General features: G+C 36.6%; 1 protein-coding gene across 1 annotated transcript in view; it reads left to right on the top strand.

The window, feature by feature from the left end:
• The window catches only part of REV3L (REV3 like, DNA directed polymerase zeta catalytic subunit), a 214154-nt gene that overhangs the window by 117525 nt on the left and 78279 nt on the right, over nt 1–18350 (top strand). The window contains exons 6-13 of the mRNA XM_067546605.1: nt 1337–1431; nt 2059–2163; nt 4448–4532; nt 4618–4766; nt 5310–5435; nt 7373–7610; nt 10905–11047; nt 13286–17486. Coding sequence (XP_067402706.1) covers nt 1337–1431; nt 2059–2163; nt 4448–4532; nt 4618–4766; nt 5310–5435; nt 7373–7610; nt 10905–11047; nt 13286–17486 — 5142 coding nt within the window. The remainder of the gene's footprint in view (nt 1–1336; nt 1432–2058; nt 2164–4447; nt 4533–4617; nt 4767–5309; nt 5436–7372; nt 7611–10904; nt 11048–13285; nt 17487–18350) is intronic.

Genomic DNA, 18350 nt, shown 5'->3' with positions numbered 1-18350 from the left:
AATTTAAAAAATCTGATTTCTTTTATTTAAAAAAAAAATCATTGATTTTTATCCACCCTGCCTGATTATGATTTCCAGGACAGCTGTCAAATATGCATAACTAGCTGCTTGTATCTGTGATACGTCTTAGGTCTTTGAGCTATGGAAAGACACTACATAACTGACAGCTACTAATAACGTCTATCATAGGCTTTCGGAGAATATCGCAAACGTTAATGAGTTAGGTCTCACAAATCCATTGTCATTGTCCATTGTGAGATAAGATTAATCAAGGCTCTTTTTGCACCAGGGAAAGAAAATATACAAATAGACTAGCCCATTCAGCAGGGAATTCACCTAGGCAATGAGTCTTGGAGGATGGCATATTCCAGTTGCAGGTGGCTTTGTGGGGCTATGTCCAAATAGATCTGTTCAATAAAAGGCACAACAGGCAGGTGGATATATTTTGTTGTAGGTGTCCAAACCATTAGGCAATAATTCAGGATCCATTCCTGATCTCATATGAGACTTTTACCTAGCCAGTAGTCTTAGTTCGCTTAGTTGGTTTGCAGCCCTGGTAGTTTCTCTTTACTTGGTTGTTTCTTGTTATCCCAGACAAGCAGTTTATTTGTATGGGGTTTGGGAAGTAAGGTAACTTTTGCATTATTTTCCCTCACAGTTAATGGAAAATAATAAACCAGTCTCTATCTGTTTTGCACTATGGAACTGTTACCCAGAAAGGAGAATTTTCTTACTGCTTATTCCTTTCTGGGTCCTGGATTCTAACAACACAAATTCTGTCCCAAACTGATGAGAGGGCAGTGGAGGGAATGGTGTTACTACTCTAGATGAAAGGTGACAAAATGAGGACTGCTTACTGGCTGCTCCCCTGCCTAATCTGTGTATGAAAAGGAGCTACCCTCTGTTCTACACATGGGACTTCGCATACCAGAAAGGTATTAGCAATAAGAATATTCTCCTATTAAAATCAAATTCTGTTCAAATATGTACCCCATTATTTTCACATTTGAGATTCATTTAAGCATACCATTGCTACAGTATTTCAGAAACGTCATCTTCCCTTCCTTCCTCCATTCCCTCCCCAAAAATACCCTCTGCATTTGGAATACAGAATATACCCAAATTAGAAATTGGTATGTGTTTGTTGATTTAAAAATTCATAGAGAATTGCAATAATAACTGATAGTTGCATGGACTGAATTAGCATAGTAATTTTTTCCCCATAAGTATTTTGGTTGCTATTTCCAAGCAAAGGAGAAAGTTATTTTAAAAATTTCACATGAAAAATCATTATAAAATAACCCTGTCTGACTGTGCGATACATATTTCATTGCAGCTCTTTAATATTGGAGGGTGTTGAACCACAGAGTACCTGCGAATTGGAGGTGGATGCAGTAGCTGCTGATATTTTAAATCGATTGGATGTTGAAGGTGAATTGCTAATTGTTCTGTATGTAATGCTCATCAGGGCAGGGATTTATATTGTCATGTTTTTATAATGCTTAACACAACGAATCCTAAACCCTGATTGAGGCATCTGAGATATTGCATGCAATATAAATAATAAAATGCTCAAATACTCTAGTGATTGGCAGCAGTACAAAACTCTATGATAAACAAGAACTATAACATGGATATTGGAGAGGAGAAAGCGGGTGATTAGAAGAATAGCTTAGAATCATAGGAACAGCACAGAATATCAGCAATGGGGCTCAGGAGGCCTTTTTGGATGGTAAGAAAAGGATGTAAAATTCCATTTATTTTGGTTCTTTCACATCTTGCTTAATGTACATGGGTGTCAAAAGATGCTATGCTTTTGTCCACACAGCTAGTAGTAAGGGTCTTCAAAAGCAAGGGATACTAGGGAATAAATAGAGGAATTATACCAGAACTTTACCTGACACCTGTACGTCTAGGCAAGGGACGACTTGCAGTGAGCAGTAGGGGACTGATGTGGCAAAAGCTATTAGTGGAAAAATATGCAGTTGTCTGAGTTATTAAAGGAATTCATTTCTTCACACTGGCAACCTTTCCTTGATGTATTCTGGCATATTCCAGCCCAGATTGGCAGGAATCCTGGTTTGCAAGCTATATGGGAAGATGAGAAGCAGCGCCGGAGAGAGAAGAATGAAACTTCTCAGATTAGTCCATCTGAGTCACAAGGTAAACAAAGTGTGCAGTGATGTGCAGTTTGTCTGTAGAACATTTTTATGGGAGAGGTGATTAGGATACAGAGCTGAAGTTAGTGTATTACATTTCAGGTTTTTTGAGATTTTTTTGTTTCTATTTTATTGGAAGAGCATTATCCAATATTTGTATTTTATTTTTATTTTAAAATATGAAAATTTGATACAAAATCATGTTAATTCAACGGATTTTATTATACACGGCACAACTATAATACATACCTAAAGTTAAGGTTGCCTGACACTTTCCATTATAAAACCCTGTATTCAGTTGCTTATAACTTTGTCATACCTAAACCATTTGGACTGATGTTTTCCATGCTATGGGTGTCTGCCTAAGACTGATTTTTTTTTTTTTTGGGTGACGTTTCATTTAAAACAGTATAGATGTTTCTCAGAACAAGGTGTTGGGGGAAAAGACATTGTTTTGGTCATGTTAAGTTAATTGCCTGGGGAAAACTGTACTCTTGGAATCAATCAGGGTTGTGTAGTGAATGAGACTGTTGTCTGTAGGACCCCTGCCTCATTTGTTGCAGAAATTTGAAGGTGTTTAGTGAATGAGGTGGGGGACTGGAAAAAGAGAAATACTGTCTCATGGTTTAGGCAGCTAAATGCTGCTCTGGAGAATTAGATTCTGTACCTGCCTCTGCCACACAGTCCCTATGTGATGATGTGCAAGTCACATACAGTAAATGAAAATTTTCATAGGTGACCACTAACTGTATTTCTCACCTTCTGAGTGCCTCACTTCAGACACTTAGGGTCCAATTTGCAGAGCTGTTGAGTACTCATACCTGCAACTGACATCAATGGGAGTTGTTCTCTGAACATATAAAATACTGTTTCATGGCAAATACTCAGAAAAATCAGGCCATGGACTTCTCAATTTGGACAGTCAAAATTAGTGGACACGTACAATGTTGGTCTTAATCTCACTTTGTGCCTCAATTCCCCCTGTTTAATAATGCCACTTGAATTCACAGTGTTGGAAAGATAAATTCATGAATATAGAAAGAACAAAGATAGAATGGTGAAAGCACCGTAGAAAAGTCTATGAGGAAATTAATAATTTTGTATTAAATGCAGGGTTTGAATGACATGTTAAATAATGCGTGGGGCCACCCATGGAATGGGGGCGGATAACAATAATTATTTACCTCAGAGTTGAGTGGCATTGAGAATTCCATCCTGTTCATGGAATGAGGTAGAGTTCCTACAGAAAAATAGTATGTGATGATGCAATTAAGGAGTTTACCATAATGCATACACACAAAGGGTTCAAATTAAGGTTGCATGGGCAACTTTAATTCTGGCATTTACTGACTTTGAGTGCTTGACTTTGCAACCTTAATGACCTTTTATATTAGTGTTTGTTTTTTAGTGTAATGAAAAGAAATTACATCTAATCTAGGTTAAGGATAGTTATTAGTATTCTTCTCTTTATTTTTAGATGAGACAGAAAAAAGCAGTTATGTTTCACAACCGTAAATATTTTCAGGTTGTCTGTGTAAAAATCCTAAATGGCCAGAATTAAAGGAGAAGTTGTTTAGTGGTTTGTGCTTAACATAACGTCTAATTTTGACAGCCCTCTTAAAAAAATTAAAAGCACTCATAATTTAAAAAGTAAAGGGAGGTTTATCTGGTGAAAATTACATGAATTTGTTTGTTTGATACATATTTCATATGTATATATACTATATTGAAAAGGAACATTTTAGCTCTGTGAGGAGGTGATATTTCGGAATCTATTATAAGAGGGGAAATGGAGGCCCAAATTATCTGCCACACTGTGACGCTGCTGCTGCTGAGTAGCTGTAAATTTGTATGGCCAATGGAGCATTCATCCCATTTAAGAAAATCATCTGTTTACAGAGGTCTGGTTTGAGTGTGCTTTCCTTTATTTGAAAAAACAAAAATTTCTTCATAAAACTAATATGTGTTAAAAGTATTTGTACGTTATTACAGCTGTACATTCTTTATTTTAAAGTTGAATGCATGGCATTTGCTAGGGTAGTATCTCTGTTTCCCTAACAATTTTATTCTTGCATAGATGCATTGGAAATGATTGTCCTCTCTTTCTTTGGTTTCTGGTCACTACTGTCATATTCAAATTTGAACTGGATTTAAGCAAATACATTTTTCAAAAGATTATTAGTCAGTTGTTAATATAAGCAATCATTCTAGCAGCATTCATACACAAGTGTCAATAGGTCAGAATAAAAGTTTCAAATAAAACTTTTTTTTTTTTTTTAATCTTAAAGATCGTGAATTTGTGCCAGCAACAGAGAGTGAAAAAATCTTTCAAAAGAGACTTAAGGAAATCCTCAAGCAAAATGACTTCTCTGTGTAAGTGGTCAGCCATTTTCCATGATTTATAATTTTTTGTGCTAACCTGAATAGTCATTTTAAAGGGTTATTTTTAATTAAATAGAACATTGTCAGGATCAGTGGACTACAGTAATGGATCAGAGGAGTTCTCTGCTGAGTTAACACTACATTCTGAGGTACTTTCTCCTAAAGCAGTTCCATGTTCACCAGCCAGTATGGTGGAAGTGCACAAAGATAAGAAGTTGAACACAGGTGAGTATTTTCAGTGACATTAATTTTAGGGACAAATCCCATTTGCCTTACACATTCTCATATTTAGGCCATTGGAACTATTTGCATGAATAAGTCAAACAGGATTTGACTTTGTTCTAGCTGGTCTGAACTAAATAGTAACTTTGCCCTCACTTTCGCTCTTTGTAACTCCAGTAAAGTCAACCCTACGCCAGAGGTCCTTAGGAGCCAGCTATGCCATCTCTCTACATTCACTGGTTCCCCTCTATGTCAGTAGAATACCTCAGCTAGTTTTCCTTTGTGCTGCCTGAGCAGTGCAAAGAATGTGAAGCAAGCCACAAGATCTGGCCCAATATGTGCAAGATTTTCACCACCACAAAGACGTTTTTGGATCAAAATTTTCATAGTAGATAGAATCACAGAAACTTTTTTAGAAGCCTTATAAAATAATTCATAAATACTTGAATGCTTAATAGCCCCAAACTGATTTTTAAAAGTTGTTTTGCTTTTATATTGAAACAATGATGTATATTACTTTTTCAAGTTTTATCTCATTTTTTAAAGAACCTAATAGGAATACTAATAAAGAGGAGGATGCACTTATTAATGAAGAAGCAATTTTAAACATCATGGAAAATAGTCAGAGTTTTCGGCCACTGTCTCAGAGACCAAATCAGACTGCAGTTTTCAGTGAGTATAACCAGGACATGAGTAATACATTCTTTCCTACTGGGCTATTGTTGCATTCCCTCACTATACTTAGTGCTATACCAAACCCGGAGGAAGGTGCACTCCCTGCCTCAAAGAGTTTGCAGTTTAGAGGGTTGCCTTCCAGTTTCGCCTTCTATAATCTCTCGTCTGTCCAGTAGGTTTGTAAAGGCTGCTCTACTGTTGCACTGATCCAAGCTGTCATCTTCCACGTCAACCAACTAGAGGTGCTGGAAGGAGTTCATGTTCCATATGACTCTAGGTGGTGGGATGCTTAAGGAGATTCTGGTGTCCCAAAGTTTGGGTCAGAGAGAGAGATGGGGCCTGGCTGGCCTGTTCTTTCCCCTTCCTCTGTTGCTCCCACTGTTCTCTTCCTCTTGGGTTGGGGGCGAGGAGGAACTCTCATCGGCTGACTTTAACAGACCAGCTCCCTGGAGGTATTGGAGGATGGTAATTAAGAGAGGCAAGTGGTGGAGTTGGGAAAAATTTTTGCCCCAAGACAGATGGACACAAAATGATCTTGAGGAATTAGAGGAATCTGAATTGAAATCAACAAGATGAAATTCAGTCTAGACATCTGCAAAATACTGAGTTTAAGAAGGAAATCAAATGCAAAATACAAAATAAGGAATAACTGGCTAGGTGATAGTACTGCTGAAAAGGATCTGATAGTGAATCACAAACTGAATATGAGTCAACAATGTGGTGCAGCTGCAAAAAAGGCTAATATCATGGTGGGATGTATTTTCAGAAGTATCGTATCTAAGACATGGGAAGGAATTTTTCTTTTGTACTTGACATTAGTGAGGCCTCAGCTGGAGTACTATGTCCAATTCTGGATCTCACACTTTAAGAAAGATGTGGACAAATTAGAGAGAGTTCAGAGGAGAGTAACAAAAATGAAAAATAAAGACGGAACTGATTCAAGTGAAGCATCGCTGCCACACATATAGGCATATGTACTTGTGTAGCAGGAGTGGGGGGCATAAACTACTACAGACATACAGAAGGGGGGCACGATCAAATAAGTTTGATAACCACTTGTCTAGGTATACTTAGTCCTGCCTCAGTGCTGTGGGCTGGACTAGATGATCTCTTGAGGTTCCTTCCAGCCCTACATTTTTATGATTCTGTAGTTGAAGGTAGCAAAGAAGCCAGAGGATTGAGAATATTTAAAGATACGGGAGAGGGAGGAAAACCAGGGATGAAAGGAGAGGCAGAAGGATGAGATCAGTAGTACAGCTTGTGGGATTAATGGCAACTAGTAGAAAATAGATCTCTTGAATAGGAAGAAGGAATTGGGTTGAAAAAGAGGAGGAATATTCTTGGATGCTGTCAGTTTTGCTTTTTTAAAAAGTAGGCAAGATGTTGGACAATGAAGGGTGCAGAGGAGTGATAGGAGGAGAGGCAGAGAAGAATATTTGAGGAGGGAATTGAATGTAGAGAGGAATCAGTAGGAGTTGGCATTATGGGATTAGGCAAGAGGTAAAGTTATTTAGGAAGAGAAGAGAGCAAAAAAAGATTGCTTCAGCTGTTGCAATGAAGAGAGAGAGAGCCTTTTTACTAGGAATGAGGAGGTAAAAGGAATTGGAGAGAAGGAAGCGTGATCAAAGTGAATTTAGTAGAACCAGAGCAAGAAGGAAGAAACAAGGAACTGGTATAAGATTAGCAGAATTGAAGCCTGAATGATAGGGAGGATGATGTAAAACAGGGAACTGGAAAATATGGTGGGCATGAAGAGAGCTGGATTTCTGGGGCCTCCACCAACATCTGTTACTACCTAATTAATTGAAAATGGTTAGGAACTATATTTTAAAGTTATTTTACTCAGAAACTATAACTAGACATTAATTTACAAGTAGAATAAAATGTAGGTAAAATTATGTATGCCTTGGCTTTTCTTTTTTTTTTTTTTGCAGTTGACAGTAGTTCTGATCAGGCCATGATACACCTATTGGCTGGCTTGGAGGATGATGGGTATCAAATGGGAGGACACAGAACATTATCTCAAAATCATTCTCTTGGAAGCTACAGAAATCTCCAGAACAGTGATGATGAAGAAAATGAACCACAAATTGAAAAGGAAGAGATGGAACTCAGTTTGCTAATGTCCCAAAGATGGGACAGCAGCATTGAAGAGCATGGGGCAAAAAGAAGGTATGTGTTTGACATGGAAAAAAGGCTTTTTCCCTTTTTTAAAAAGAAATATCTGTCCTTTCGCTCAAATACATTTCTTTGTGTTTTCAACTCTTGTGAATGAGCAACTCTAAAGCGAAATACTGATATACTATCTTTGACTTAGAGAAAGGAGTTCCATGCAGATCTCAGGCTAGATATGGCTGTTAAAGTGGTGACATTTAATAATCAGTTTTGTATGTGAAAACTGATCTGGCAGTCCAAAAATAGCACCATGTGTCCCATGCACGATAGGGTCAAAGATTAAATCTTAAGGTGCACGCTTCTTTTCTGGACCACCAGCAGTAGGCTCATCCTTTAAGATAAGGGATTTGTGGAGTGCCTTGTGTCATTCTATATTGACCCCTTTTGTCAACTCAGTATTGACAGGCCCTGAAGGAAGTCATATTCAACATTTCTCCACCCAAGTTCTGGTCAGGCCTTTTAGTATTTTGAGTTCCATACAAGAAACTCAAGGCATTTTACATACATTAATACATTAATTCTAATAACTCTCTTCTTAGGTAGGGAATAATTAAGATTGGAAGACTGGATACTGGGCTAAATAGACCATTGGTCTGACCCAGTATGACCATTCTTATGTTTTTATCCCCATTGTTAAGATGGAAGAACTAAGGCACGGAGAGATTAAGTGATTTTCCCAACATAATACAGGAAAACTGTAGTAGAGTTAGTAATAGAACTTGGATTACCTGACTTCAAGTCCCCATACTTTTTTAGCCACAAAGCCATTTTTCCTATCTGACATTACATTTTCCTCTTTTAAAATGTTGGTAAAAGAAAAATTGAAATGGGTGTGGTCCAGAAAAATGGGAAATATTTTTATCCAGAATATTTAGCCTTGATAATTTAAGTTATATTAGTACAAAAAAAAGAGTTCAGTGGACATATTTAACTTTTTTTTCTTTTTTTTTTTTTTTTTTTGCATTTCTGTGAGTTTATAAATGACTACTTTTTTCATTTACATTTTCAGGCTGGTAACCTATAATACCATTCTGATATACAAAACTATAGAATAGTTTTAAAAATTTCTATTAAGATAGGTTTTGTATCCCTTTTTTTTTTTTTAAATAAAATTTTAAATTGCTTGATTTTTTTTTTCTATCCTGTTTCAGATAGCTTACTTGTATGAAATGCTAGGATTCTTCACCTCACTCCTGCTATATTTTAAAGAAAAAAATCTCTCTAATGCAGGGCTTCTGAGTTGTTTATTATCTGATTCTCCCCTCCCTCCCCTAATGTGTAGGTAAACCTTTCTTAAACTTTAGGTGAACCCTTTTTTTCCCCCAGCTTTTTTTTGTCTTACGCTAGTACTCGTTTTGTTTGCAGTGTTGTTTTAACCATGTTAGTCCCAGGATATTAAAGAGAACGTGGGTAAAGTAATATCTTTTATTTTACCAACTTCTGTTGGTAATAGAGACAAGCTTTCAAGCTACACAGAGCTCTTCTTTGGGTATGAGAAAGTACTGGTTTGGCAACCTCAGTGACTTTCTTTAAAAAACAACAAAAAGCCTTTATTGAACAGATGTATCACATGCATTGGCAATACAAGTTTCCCCATATTGTTCCTTATTCTTTTGCGGGTGAGGAGTAAAATGAAGTTCATTCTCCATGACCATTCATGCCTTAGTTCTCTTTGAGTGTGCCAATAGGGATGATGGGAAAAAAAGGGTAGGAATAAATGGTCAGTTTTCAGACTGGAGAGAAGTAAATAATGGTGTCCCCCAAAGGCCAGTACTGTTCAACGTATTCATAAATGATCTGGAAAAAGGGGGTAAACAGTGAGTGGCAAATTTGCAGATGATACAAAACTAGTCAAGATAGTTAAGTCCAAAGCAGACTGTGAAGTGTTACAAAGGTATCTCACAAAACTGGGTGACTGGGCAATAAAATGGCAGAAGAAATTGAGTGTTGATAAATGCAAAGTAGTGCATATTGGAAAACATAATCTGAACTATACATATAAGATGATGGGATTTAAATTAGCTCTTACCACTCAAGAAAGAGATCTTGGAGTCATTGCAGATAGTCTCTGAAAACATTCACTCAATGTGCAACAGCAGTCAAAAAAGCTAAAAGAATGTTGGGAATCATTAGGAAAGGGATATATAACAAGACAGAAAATATCATATTACCTCTATACTAAATCCATTGTATGCCCATATGTTGAATACTGCATGCAGATCTGGTCGCCCCATGTCAAAAAAGATACTGGAATTGGAAAAGGTACAAAAAAGGGCAACAAAAAGTATTAGGAGTATGGAACAGCTTCCATATTAGGAGAGATTAATAAGACTGGGACTTTTGAACTTGGAAAAGAGACAACCTAAGGGGGTATGGTAGAGGTCTATAAAATAATGACTGGTGTGGAGAAAGTAAATAAGGAAGTGTTATTTACTCTATCTCATAACCCAGGAACTCTAGGGCTCACCAAATGAAATTAATAGGCAGAAAGTTTAAAACAAACAAAAGGAAGTTCTTCTTCACACAATACATAGTCAACCTGTAGAACTCCTTGCCAGGAGATGTTGTGAAGGTCAAGACTATAATGGAGTTCAAAAAAGAACTAGATAAATTCATTGAGGATATGTCCATTAATGGCTATTAGCCAGGATGACCAGGGATGCAAAACCATGCTCTGAATTGTCTCTAGCTTCTGTTTGCCAGCAGCTGGGAATGGGCAACAGGGGATGGATCACTTGATGATTACCTGTACTATTCATTTCTTCTGAAACACCTGGCATTGGCCACTGTCAGAAGACAAGATACTGGGCTAAATGGACCATTGGTCTGACCCAGTATGGCCATTCTTATGTTCTGATGATATTTGTAATCCAACAAAGGTTTTGGGTTGTTTAAATAAATGTAATGATCTGTTTCCTGGAAACTAAACAGCACAGCTGATATCACACAGACCATTCAGTTTCCTTCAGGCTTTCAGTTGCTATCAAGCATTCTCAAATTGGAATCAGTATGATACAAAATCAGAACATCTGAATCTCTTTTGTAGCCTGTTAAACTGTCACGTGCCACAGATCTTGTCTACATTTTCCTGACTACTATTATGGTAGTATCAACAGTAACACCACAGAACATTATTCTTGTGTCTCAATAAAATATCTGACAAATATTTTTGCCTTCCTCGTCATCCCTGAAAAGACATTGCTGCTTACATCACCATAACTCTTTACAGCCAGAGGTTTTTTTGCAGTCTGAAATATGCTACACTTATTAGGGTTGCTTAATTTTCTTTAGGTCAGTGAGCAAAAATATGCATCGAAGCTCAACTGAAGAGGAGGATTCATCTTCAGAAGATGAAATGGAATGGAGTGGTAACAGTTTGCTTCTAGCTAATCTCTCTATACCTCAGTTAGATGGAACTGCAGATGAAAATGGTGGTAAGTAAATGGTAAAACTGCTTAAAAATTGAGTTACTGCTTGGAACACAAGTAGTTTTCTGATCTATGTACCAATCCTGGAAGATCCGACTGCCTTCAACTCCCAAGTCAGTGGGAGGGAAGTGCTTTCAACACACTGCAGGAAAATGGCCCTTAAATACTGTAAATTGGCTTACAAATGATTCAGCATAAAAGGCTTATGGTTCTCCCAACTGTATCCTTCTTCCCTCACCATTTTTCTTTTGTTTTATGTCATAGTTTGAGTAAAGAGTTTCTTCTATTTAATTAGTCTTATGGAGAGGGTAAAGCTTATCCACTTACATAGAGATTTTTTTTGTTTAAAATGTTTGTTATGCATACACCGTATTGAAATTAATAATTTCATGAGACCATTTAAGTCTGCCAGGGTTTCACTACAAATATATTGAATTTAGTAAACATGTGGAAGAATCCAGACTTCCTATGTACTGATTTTCAGTATATGCCATTCATCATTAATACAGTTAATAATTAATACAGTGTATCTCACTTTCAACCTACATTTCATTCAGTACATTGCATATCTATTTTCTGAAATTGCATGAGTTTAAAACTGTGTAATGTCAAGGCTGATGCAGGAACAACTCTGTCAGTAAGGAATAAGTTTAAAGTTTCAGAATTTTAAAAAAATATTTTCTCTTTACCCTCACTACCTCTGCAAAAATAAAAAAAAAAGTCTGAAATGACCTGGATTCACAGTGTGGCCAGTCTGGGTATGATGATAAGAGTATATCTAAATATTATTTTCTACTTACTTTTAGCAGTTGGATCTATATATTATCTTTATACAAATATATTGAATGAGGTTATGAAGAATGCATATATATCATGAACAAATACTTGGTCCTGTGCCAAAGGGATCTTAATATTAAGATGAAATACTTGCTTTAGTTTTGTTCTAATTACTCATTTTTCTTTAATGAGAAAGACAAGGTAGGTGAGACCATATCTTTTATTGGACCAGCTTCTGTTGGTGGAAGATGGTACATGCTTTCAGGATACACAGGGCTCTTCTTCAGGTCTGGGGAAGGAAGACACAAATCTTGTATCTTCCATCAACAGAAGTTGGTCCAGTAAAAGATACTACTGCACCTGCTTGTCTCTCTCATATTCTGAAACCAACATGGTTATAGCAACATTTTAATATAGTTTTGAGACACTATTAATTATACTAAATTGACTACAAATTTGAAATTGCAGATTAAATTCAAACTCTACAACACCATATTTCTTAGTCTGAAATCTAGCTGGTTTTTAATTAGTCACTTCGGTGCAAATTTTGCCCTCATATGCATGTGCGCAAGTCTCTTTAAAATTAATGCAATTTGTATATGCTCAGTAAGGCTGTTTTTAAAAGTATGATTTCTGGAATGGTTTTGCATTTTAGAAATATATTTAAAAAAAATAATCCATGAAGGGTTATAATTCGTTGCAAATTAGTAAGTAGTAGTAGACAGTCACAGGTGAGAGAGAAGTTGAATGCCATATATTTACTACTTAACAGTAATAAGTTATCCTTTGGCAGACTCTTCAGTTATGCAACTGATGAGCTGTCTAGGCAGTCTTCTCCTGAATATAATGTGAATCCATGTTGTTATCCTTTTATCTGAATAATAACAAACAAATCCTTCATTGGGTTTCCCTGATTTCTTGAACAGTGTGGAGATCACAGATCAATAAATAATGAAAGCTGAAACAGGCGCAAAGCAAAGACTGTAGCTAACATCTCAAAATCTGAAATTAAGCTTCTAGTGCCATATTTAGTCATCCTAATAAGTAGCCTGATTTTCAAAGGTAGTGAGCATGTACAGCTAGCTCCCTTGATATCATTTGGATTGGTAGGTCAGCACTCCTGAAAATCAGGCCACTTGTATTCAAGTATCATTAGGTGGATTTAGAAGCCTAACTTCTGGCACTGGATTTGAAAATTTGTCATGTGTGTATATGTATACTATTTAGGAGTGACTGTAGCAGAATGGCTACTGCATTAGTTGTTCAAACAATCTGATCTGGTATGACAACTCCTGTGCTCATATGCATCATAGTCATAACAATCTTGCCCATAAATGAAATATGATTTGGATTTTTTTTGGAAGTTCCTTTCATCAGAGGTATCTTTAAAATGGTTAATATCCTAAGATAGATATTTTGAATGGGGAGGGGGTAAAATTAAAAATAATTGCTTGTTTTCCATTCCAGACAATCCTTTGAATAATGAAAGTTCTCGAACTCACTCCTCCATAATTGCAACAAGTAAAATGTCCGTAAAGACCTCCATGTTTCACAAAGATGCTGCTACGCTAGAACCCCCATCTTCTGCTAAGATTGCTTTTCAATGTAAACACACAAGTGCCCTTGCCTCCCATGTTTTGAACAATGAAGATTTAGTAGAAGAACTTTCACAACCAAACAACACTGAAGCAAGACCTGATCTTTCAGTCCATTCTCTCACAAAAGAAAGCACTTACACTGCAAAATGTCCAACATCATTCAGCAATAGCGCCCATTCTGAAAACTCTCACAAGGAAAGTAATAAGAAGGATATTCTCCCAGTTTCTTCTTGTGAAAATAATATTTTTGAATATGAAGAAGACATTTCATCAGTGAGCAGACAGATACCAAGTAGGAAGTACACCAGCATCAGAAAGGTAGAGGATGGCTCTTTTGTGCATATGAGCTGCCACATTAGTGATAGTATGTTGAGTAAAAACTCATTCAGTTTTTCAGATTTAAGCCACTCCAAAAATAAAATACCCTCTGAAGCAAATGAAAAATCCGGCAGCACAGGTATAAATAGCTTCTTCCCTTCAACAGTAGCAGAAAGTTGTGAATTGGTGTCTTGCTCAGGAGGGAATCGAACTGTGGGACCTTCTGTTGAAAGTAGCATTGATGAAGAAGGTAGCCTTAATAAACTTAAAATTAAGTATGAAGAATTTCAGGAGCATAAGACAGAAAAACCAAGCCTCAGTCAACAAGCAGCACATTATATGTTTTTCCCCAGTGTTGTTCTTTCTAATTGTCTCAGCCGACCACAAAAATTAGCTCCTGTGACGTATAAATTACAGCAGGGCAACAGACAATCCAGGTTAAAGCTTAATAAAAAGAAACTGGGTCTTAGCAATCATCAGGAGCCTGCAAGTGTCAGTGATACTGCATCCATGAAGGAAAGCTGCTATACACAAGACAATGCTTGCAGTAACATTCCTGATAAGGATGGTGCATTACCTAGTGATTTAATTCAAGTTCCTCATGGTGCTTTTGAAAACAAAATGCCTACAAATAATGCCAGTTGTATTGACTGCCAATTTAGAGATGGATCTCTGGAAACTGAGCAGTCATTTGGATTATGTGGGAATAAATATACACTCCGAACAAAACGAAAAGTAAATTATGAGACTGAAGACAGCGAATCAAGTTTTGTCATGCACAATTCAAAAATTAGCCTACCTCAGCCCATAGAAAGTGGTGAAAGTTTGGATGGGTCTCAGAAATCTCGAAAACGTAGAAGACTCTCTAAAAAATTGCCACCTGTTATTATCAAGTACATTATCATTAATAGATTTAGAGGGAGAAAAAATATGCTTGTTAAAATAGGAAAAATAGACTCTAGTGAGGAACAAGTGGTACTTACAGAAGAAAAGATGAACCTATATAAAAAGCTTGCACCTTTAAAGGACTTTTGGCCAAAAGTTCCTGACTCCCCTGCAACCAAATATCCTATTTATCCATTAACACCAAAGAAAAGTCACAGAAGGAAAGCAAAACATAAGTCTGCTAAGAAAAAAGTTGGAAAACCACAAAAAGCAAGTAGTAAAAATATTAAAAGAACTTTATCTTTCAGAAAAAGGACTCATGCAATCCTTTCCCCCCCTTCACCATCTTATAATGCTGAAGCTGAAGACTGTGACTATCACTATAGTGACGTTATGTCTAAATTAGGTTTTCTTTCTGAGAGAAGCATAAGTCCAGTAAATGCATCTCCCCCTCGCTGCTGGTCTCCCACTGATCCAAAAGCAGAAGAAATTATGAATGAATTAGACAAAGAAGCTTTACTTACTAAGGGTCCTAACATGTACATCAGCAAGACTGTTAATTCCATTGTAGAAAAAAATAATCGAGCAAAAACTCAGGTTAAGAAATATAAAAAGAAATTTACTACTGTAGCTACTAAAAAAAGGAACAAGATTAATCAGATTAATAAAACAGCAAATGATGGAAAGAAGAAACCTAGACCAAAACAGAGGCAAAAAACAGCTGAAAAAATGTCATCGAGGAAGTGCATGACATTTAGAGAAGAAAAAGGAAATACTCATTCTGCCGCAGAAGTTAAATTTGTGCTGAAACATAAAGATCTGCCTGAAATTACTCACAATTTTGGCATCTCACAACCACTTCTTACTCAGAAAGATGTTCCTCTAACTGGCTATTCAACAGGACATCTACCATCAACACAGCTCCCCTCCACAGCTGATGTACAAGGAAATTCATCTGGCTATTTTCATCCATTGCTGGAAACTGATAAGCCTGTGGATTTACAAGGTTTGTCTACTCCACGAGAAAATCTTCATTCATCTGTCATTTCTGCTCCTGTGATATCTGGAAGGGAAATAACAAAAATAAACTCCCAAAGGTGTAAGAGTCAAAATGCTGTGTTTCGAATGAAGGAATCTAATTTGATTCAAAATAATACATTTGACTCATCTAACCACTCATCTCAGGTAACACAGAATGTATGTATCTCTAAAGATAAAACAGCTACAAAGACAGAAGAGATTATAAATTCTCAGAATAGATATTTATCAGTTGGAAAATTAAATGAAACTCATAGCTTCCTAGATACAATGAAGACAGATCAGTTGCATGCCACTAATTTTTTGCATTGTAAAGACAGTAATCAGCAGCAGATTACGTGTTTACCAGAAGGATCAAAACATGCTGATCCTTATTCTTCTATACTTAAATCATCAGAGGAAAGCCATGGGTCCCTTCAATTGCCTAAGAACTGTTTTGTAACTTCTTTGAGGAGTCCAGTAAAACAGCTAAGATGGGAGCAAAAACAGAGAGGATTTATTTTTGATATGTCTCATTTTAAATCTGAAAGAATAAAACATCAGTCCTTGTCAGAAACCACCTCGCTAACAAAAACTATCTCCTCATGTAAAAATAGGACTGTAGTGACCCCATCAGCATTCAGTGAAGGACAGTCTGGATTAGCTGTTCTAAAAGAGTTACTACAAAAGAGACAGCAAAAAGCACAACATGCAGATATTATGCAAGAGCCATTATCAGTTACACCTCAGCTGAACAAAAGTATTTCTTGCTCTCCTGAACAGCATAAAGGAATTAAAAGATCACGGTCAGTCACATCACCAAGAAAGTCTCGCATTCCCAGAAATGCAAAACCTAAAGAAAAAACACTCAAACCTTTAAAAGTAGATTCTTTAAACCAGCAGAATACTAATCAAATTGACCACCCTGTATCTGATGACAGCCCCATTTTTTTTTCAGACCCAGGCTTTGAAAGCTGTTACTCACTTGAAGACAGCTTGTCACCAGACCATAATTACAATTTTGATATTAATACCATAGGGCAGACTGGATTTTGTAGTTTGTACTCTGCAAGTCAGTTTGTCCCAGCAGATCAAAGTCTGCCACAGAAGTTTTTAAGTGATGCAGTTCAGGATCTTTTTCCTGGACAAACAGCAGAAAATGAACTTTTCAGTCATAATAGCCAAAAATCTGAGGAAGAAAAACATCACTCTTCAGACCCAAGTACATGGATAACATCTGGTGCTCTAAGCCCTGAACTTTTTGAAAAAACCTCTATGGATATCAATGAGAACCGTCGCCATGGTCAGTGGAGAAACAATGTTCATCCTTCTACTTCTCGAACTAGCTCATCAGTAGATATTTTCTGTACCAAACAGGCAGGGGACTATGTAAATGAGAAATTCAAGCTGAATAGAAATCCAGTAAATAAAGAGGTATTTCTTAGTCTTCCACAGACAAGCTGTTCAGACTTCATTCAAAGCTGCACTAGAAAGGAAACCACTTTTGAACAATGTCAGCCACTTGATTCAATTAATACTTCTTTTACTTCCATATTGTCTTCTCCGGATGGTGAGCTAGTGGATGCAGCTTCTGAGGATTTAGAATTGTATGTTTCAAGAAACAATGAAGGATTAACTCCAACCCCAGATAGCTCACCAAGATCAACCAGTTCTCCCTCACAATCAAAGAATGGAAGTTTTACGCCTCGTACTGCTCACATTCTTAAACCTCTTATGTCCCCACCAAGTCGTGAAGAAATCATGGCAACTTTGATGGATCATGAACTTGCAGAAACAATTTACCAAGAACCATTTTGCAGCAATCCTTCTGATGCACCAGAAAGGCCCAGGTAATTTGTTTATATACTTTTATTACAAGGTATTTCTATATGTATGTATGTTTGTAATAATGTTAAATCTAATTAAATGTATTCCTAAAGCTAATTTTATGCTAACGTAGGAATTTTTCCACTCTCAGATGTGTAAAAGATTTAAATTGACAAACCTAAACTCCAAGGCTTTGTTTTAACTCTGTAGTTAAATAAAATAAAATAATTGTCCCTCCCTTACCCATCATTCACTCTAATTCTACATGCCAATTTTGGTCTCCCCAATGATGTTCAAAGCAGGAATGAACTGACTCCATGCTCCCTTTGTGAAGGAAGACATCTGGCTATGTGACTTGCTCTAGAGCGGGGGTAGTCAATTATTTTTTGTAAAGGTCCAAATTTCTTAGTCAAGGTCCATACCCAGAGAAACATTTTTCAAACTACAATAATTATAATTAATAAATAAATAAAAAGATTTCACGGTCTGTTCAAAATTGGTTGGTGGTTTAACAGCTGTTTCTTCCAGAAATTCATTGACATTTTACATTAGGATCAGAAAGCTTAGTGGTCCTTTAGTAGTGATTCTTTAACCAAATGGGATTTCTACTTCCATCTTGGAATCACATCATGTTTTAATATTTTCTGTTCCAAAACACTGAGCTACTGTCTTTGTCAGTGATAATATATTTGCAGTCAAAATTTAATTTTCTTTGAGTGTGGAAAATGGCCTTTCCAGTAGTTTAATAATACTGTACTGAACTACTGTCCATGATGTTAGAGACTCTAGTTAGTTCACGTGTTCTTGAACCTAATAGGGTTGAGAGCTGTATGGAGGTGACAGGCCCTGTCTCTGATGGAAAAGAAATGATAATCTTTCGTTCTTTA

The sequence above is a fragment of the Emydura macquarii genome, unplaced genomic scaffold (assembly GCF_026122565.2).
Source record: "Emydura macquarii macquarii isolate MOO-44397 ecotype Brisbane River unplaced genomic scaffold, CSIRO-AGI_Emac_v2 contig_1146, whole genome shotgun sequence".
Classification (NCBI taxonomy): Eukaryota; Metazoa; Chordata; order Testudines; family Chelidae; genus Emydura; species Emydura macquarii.
This window is presented reverse-complemented; position numbering and strand designations above follow the sequence as displayed.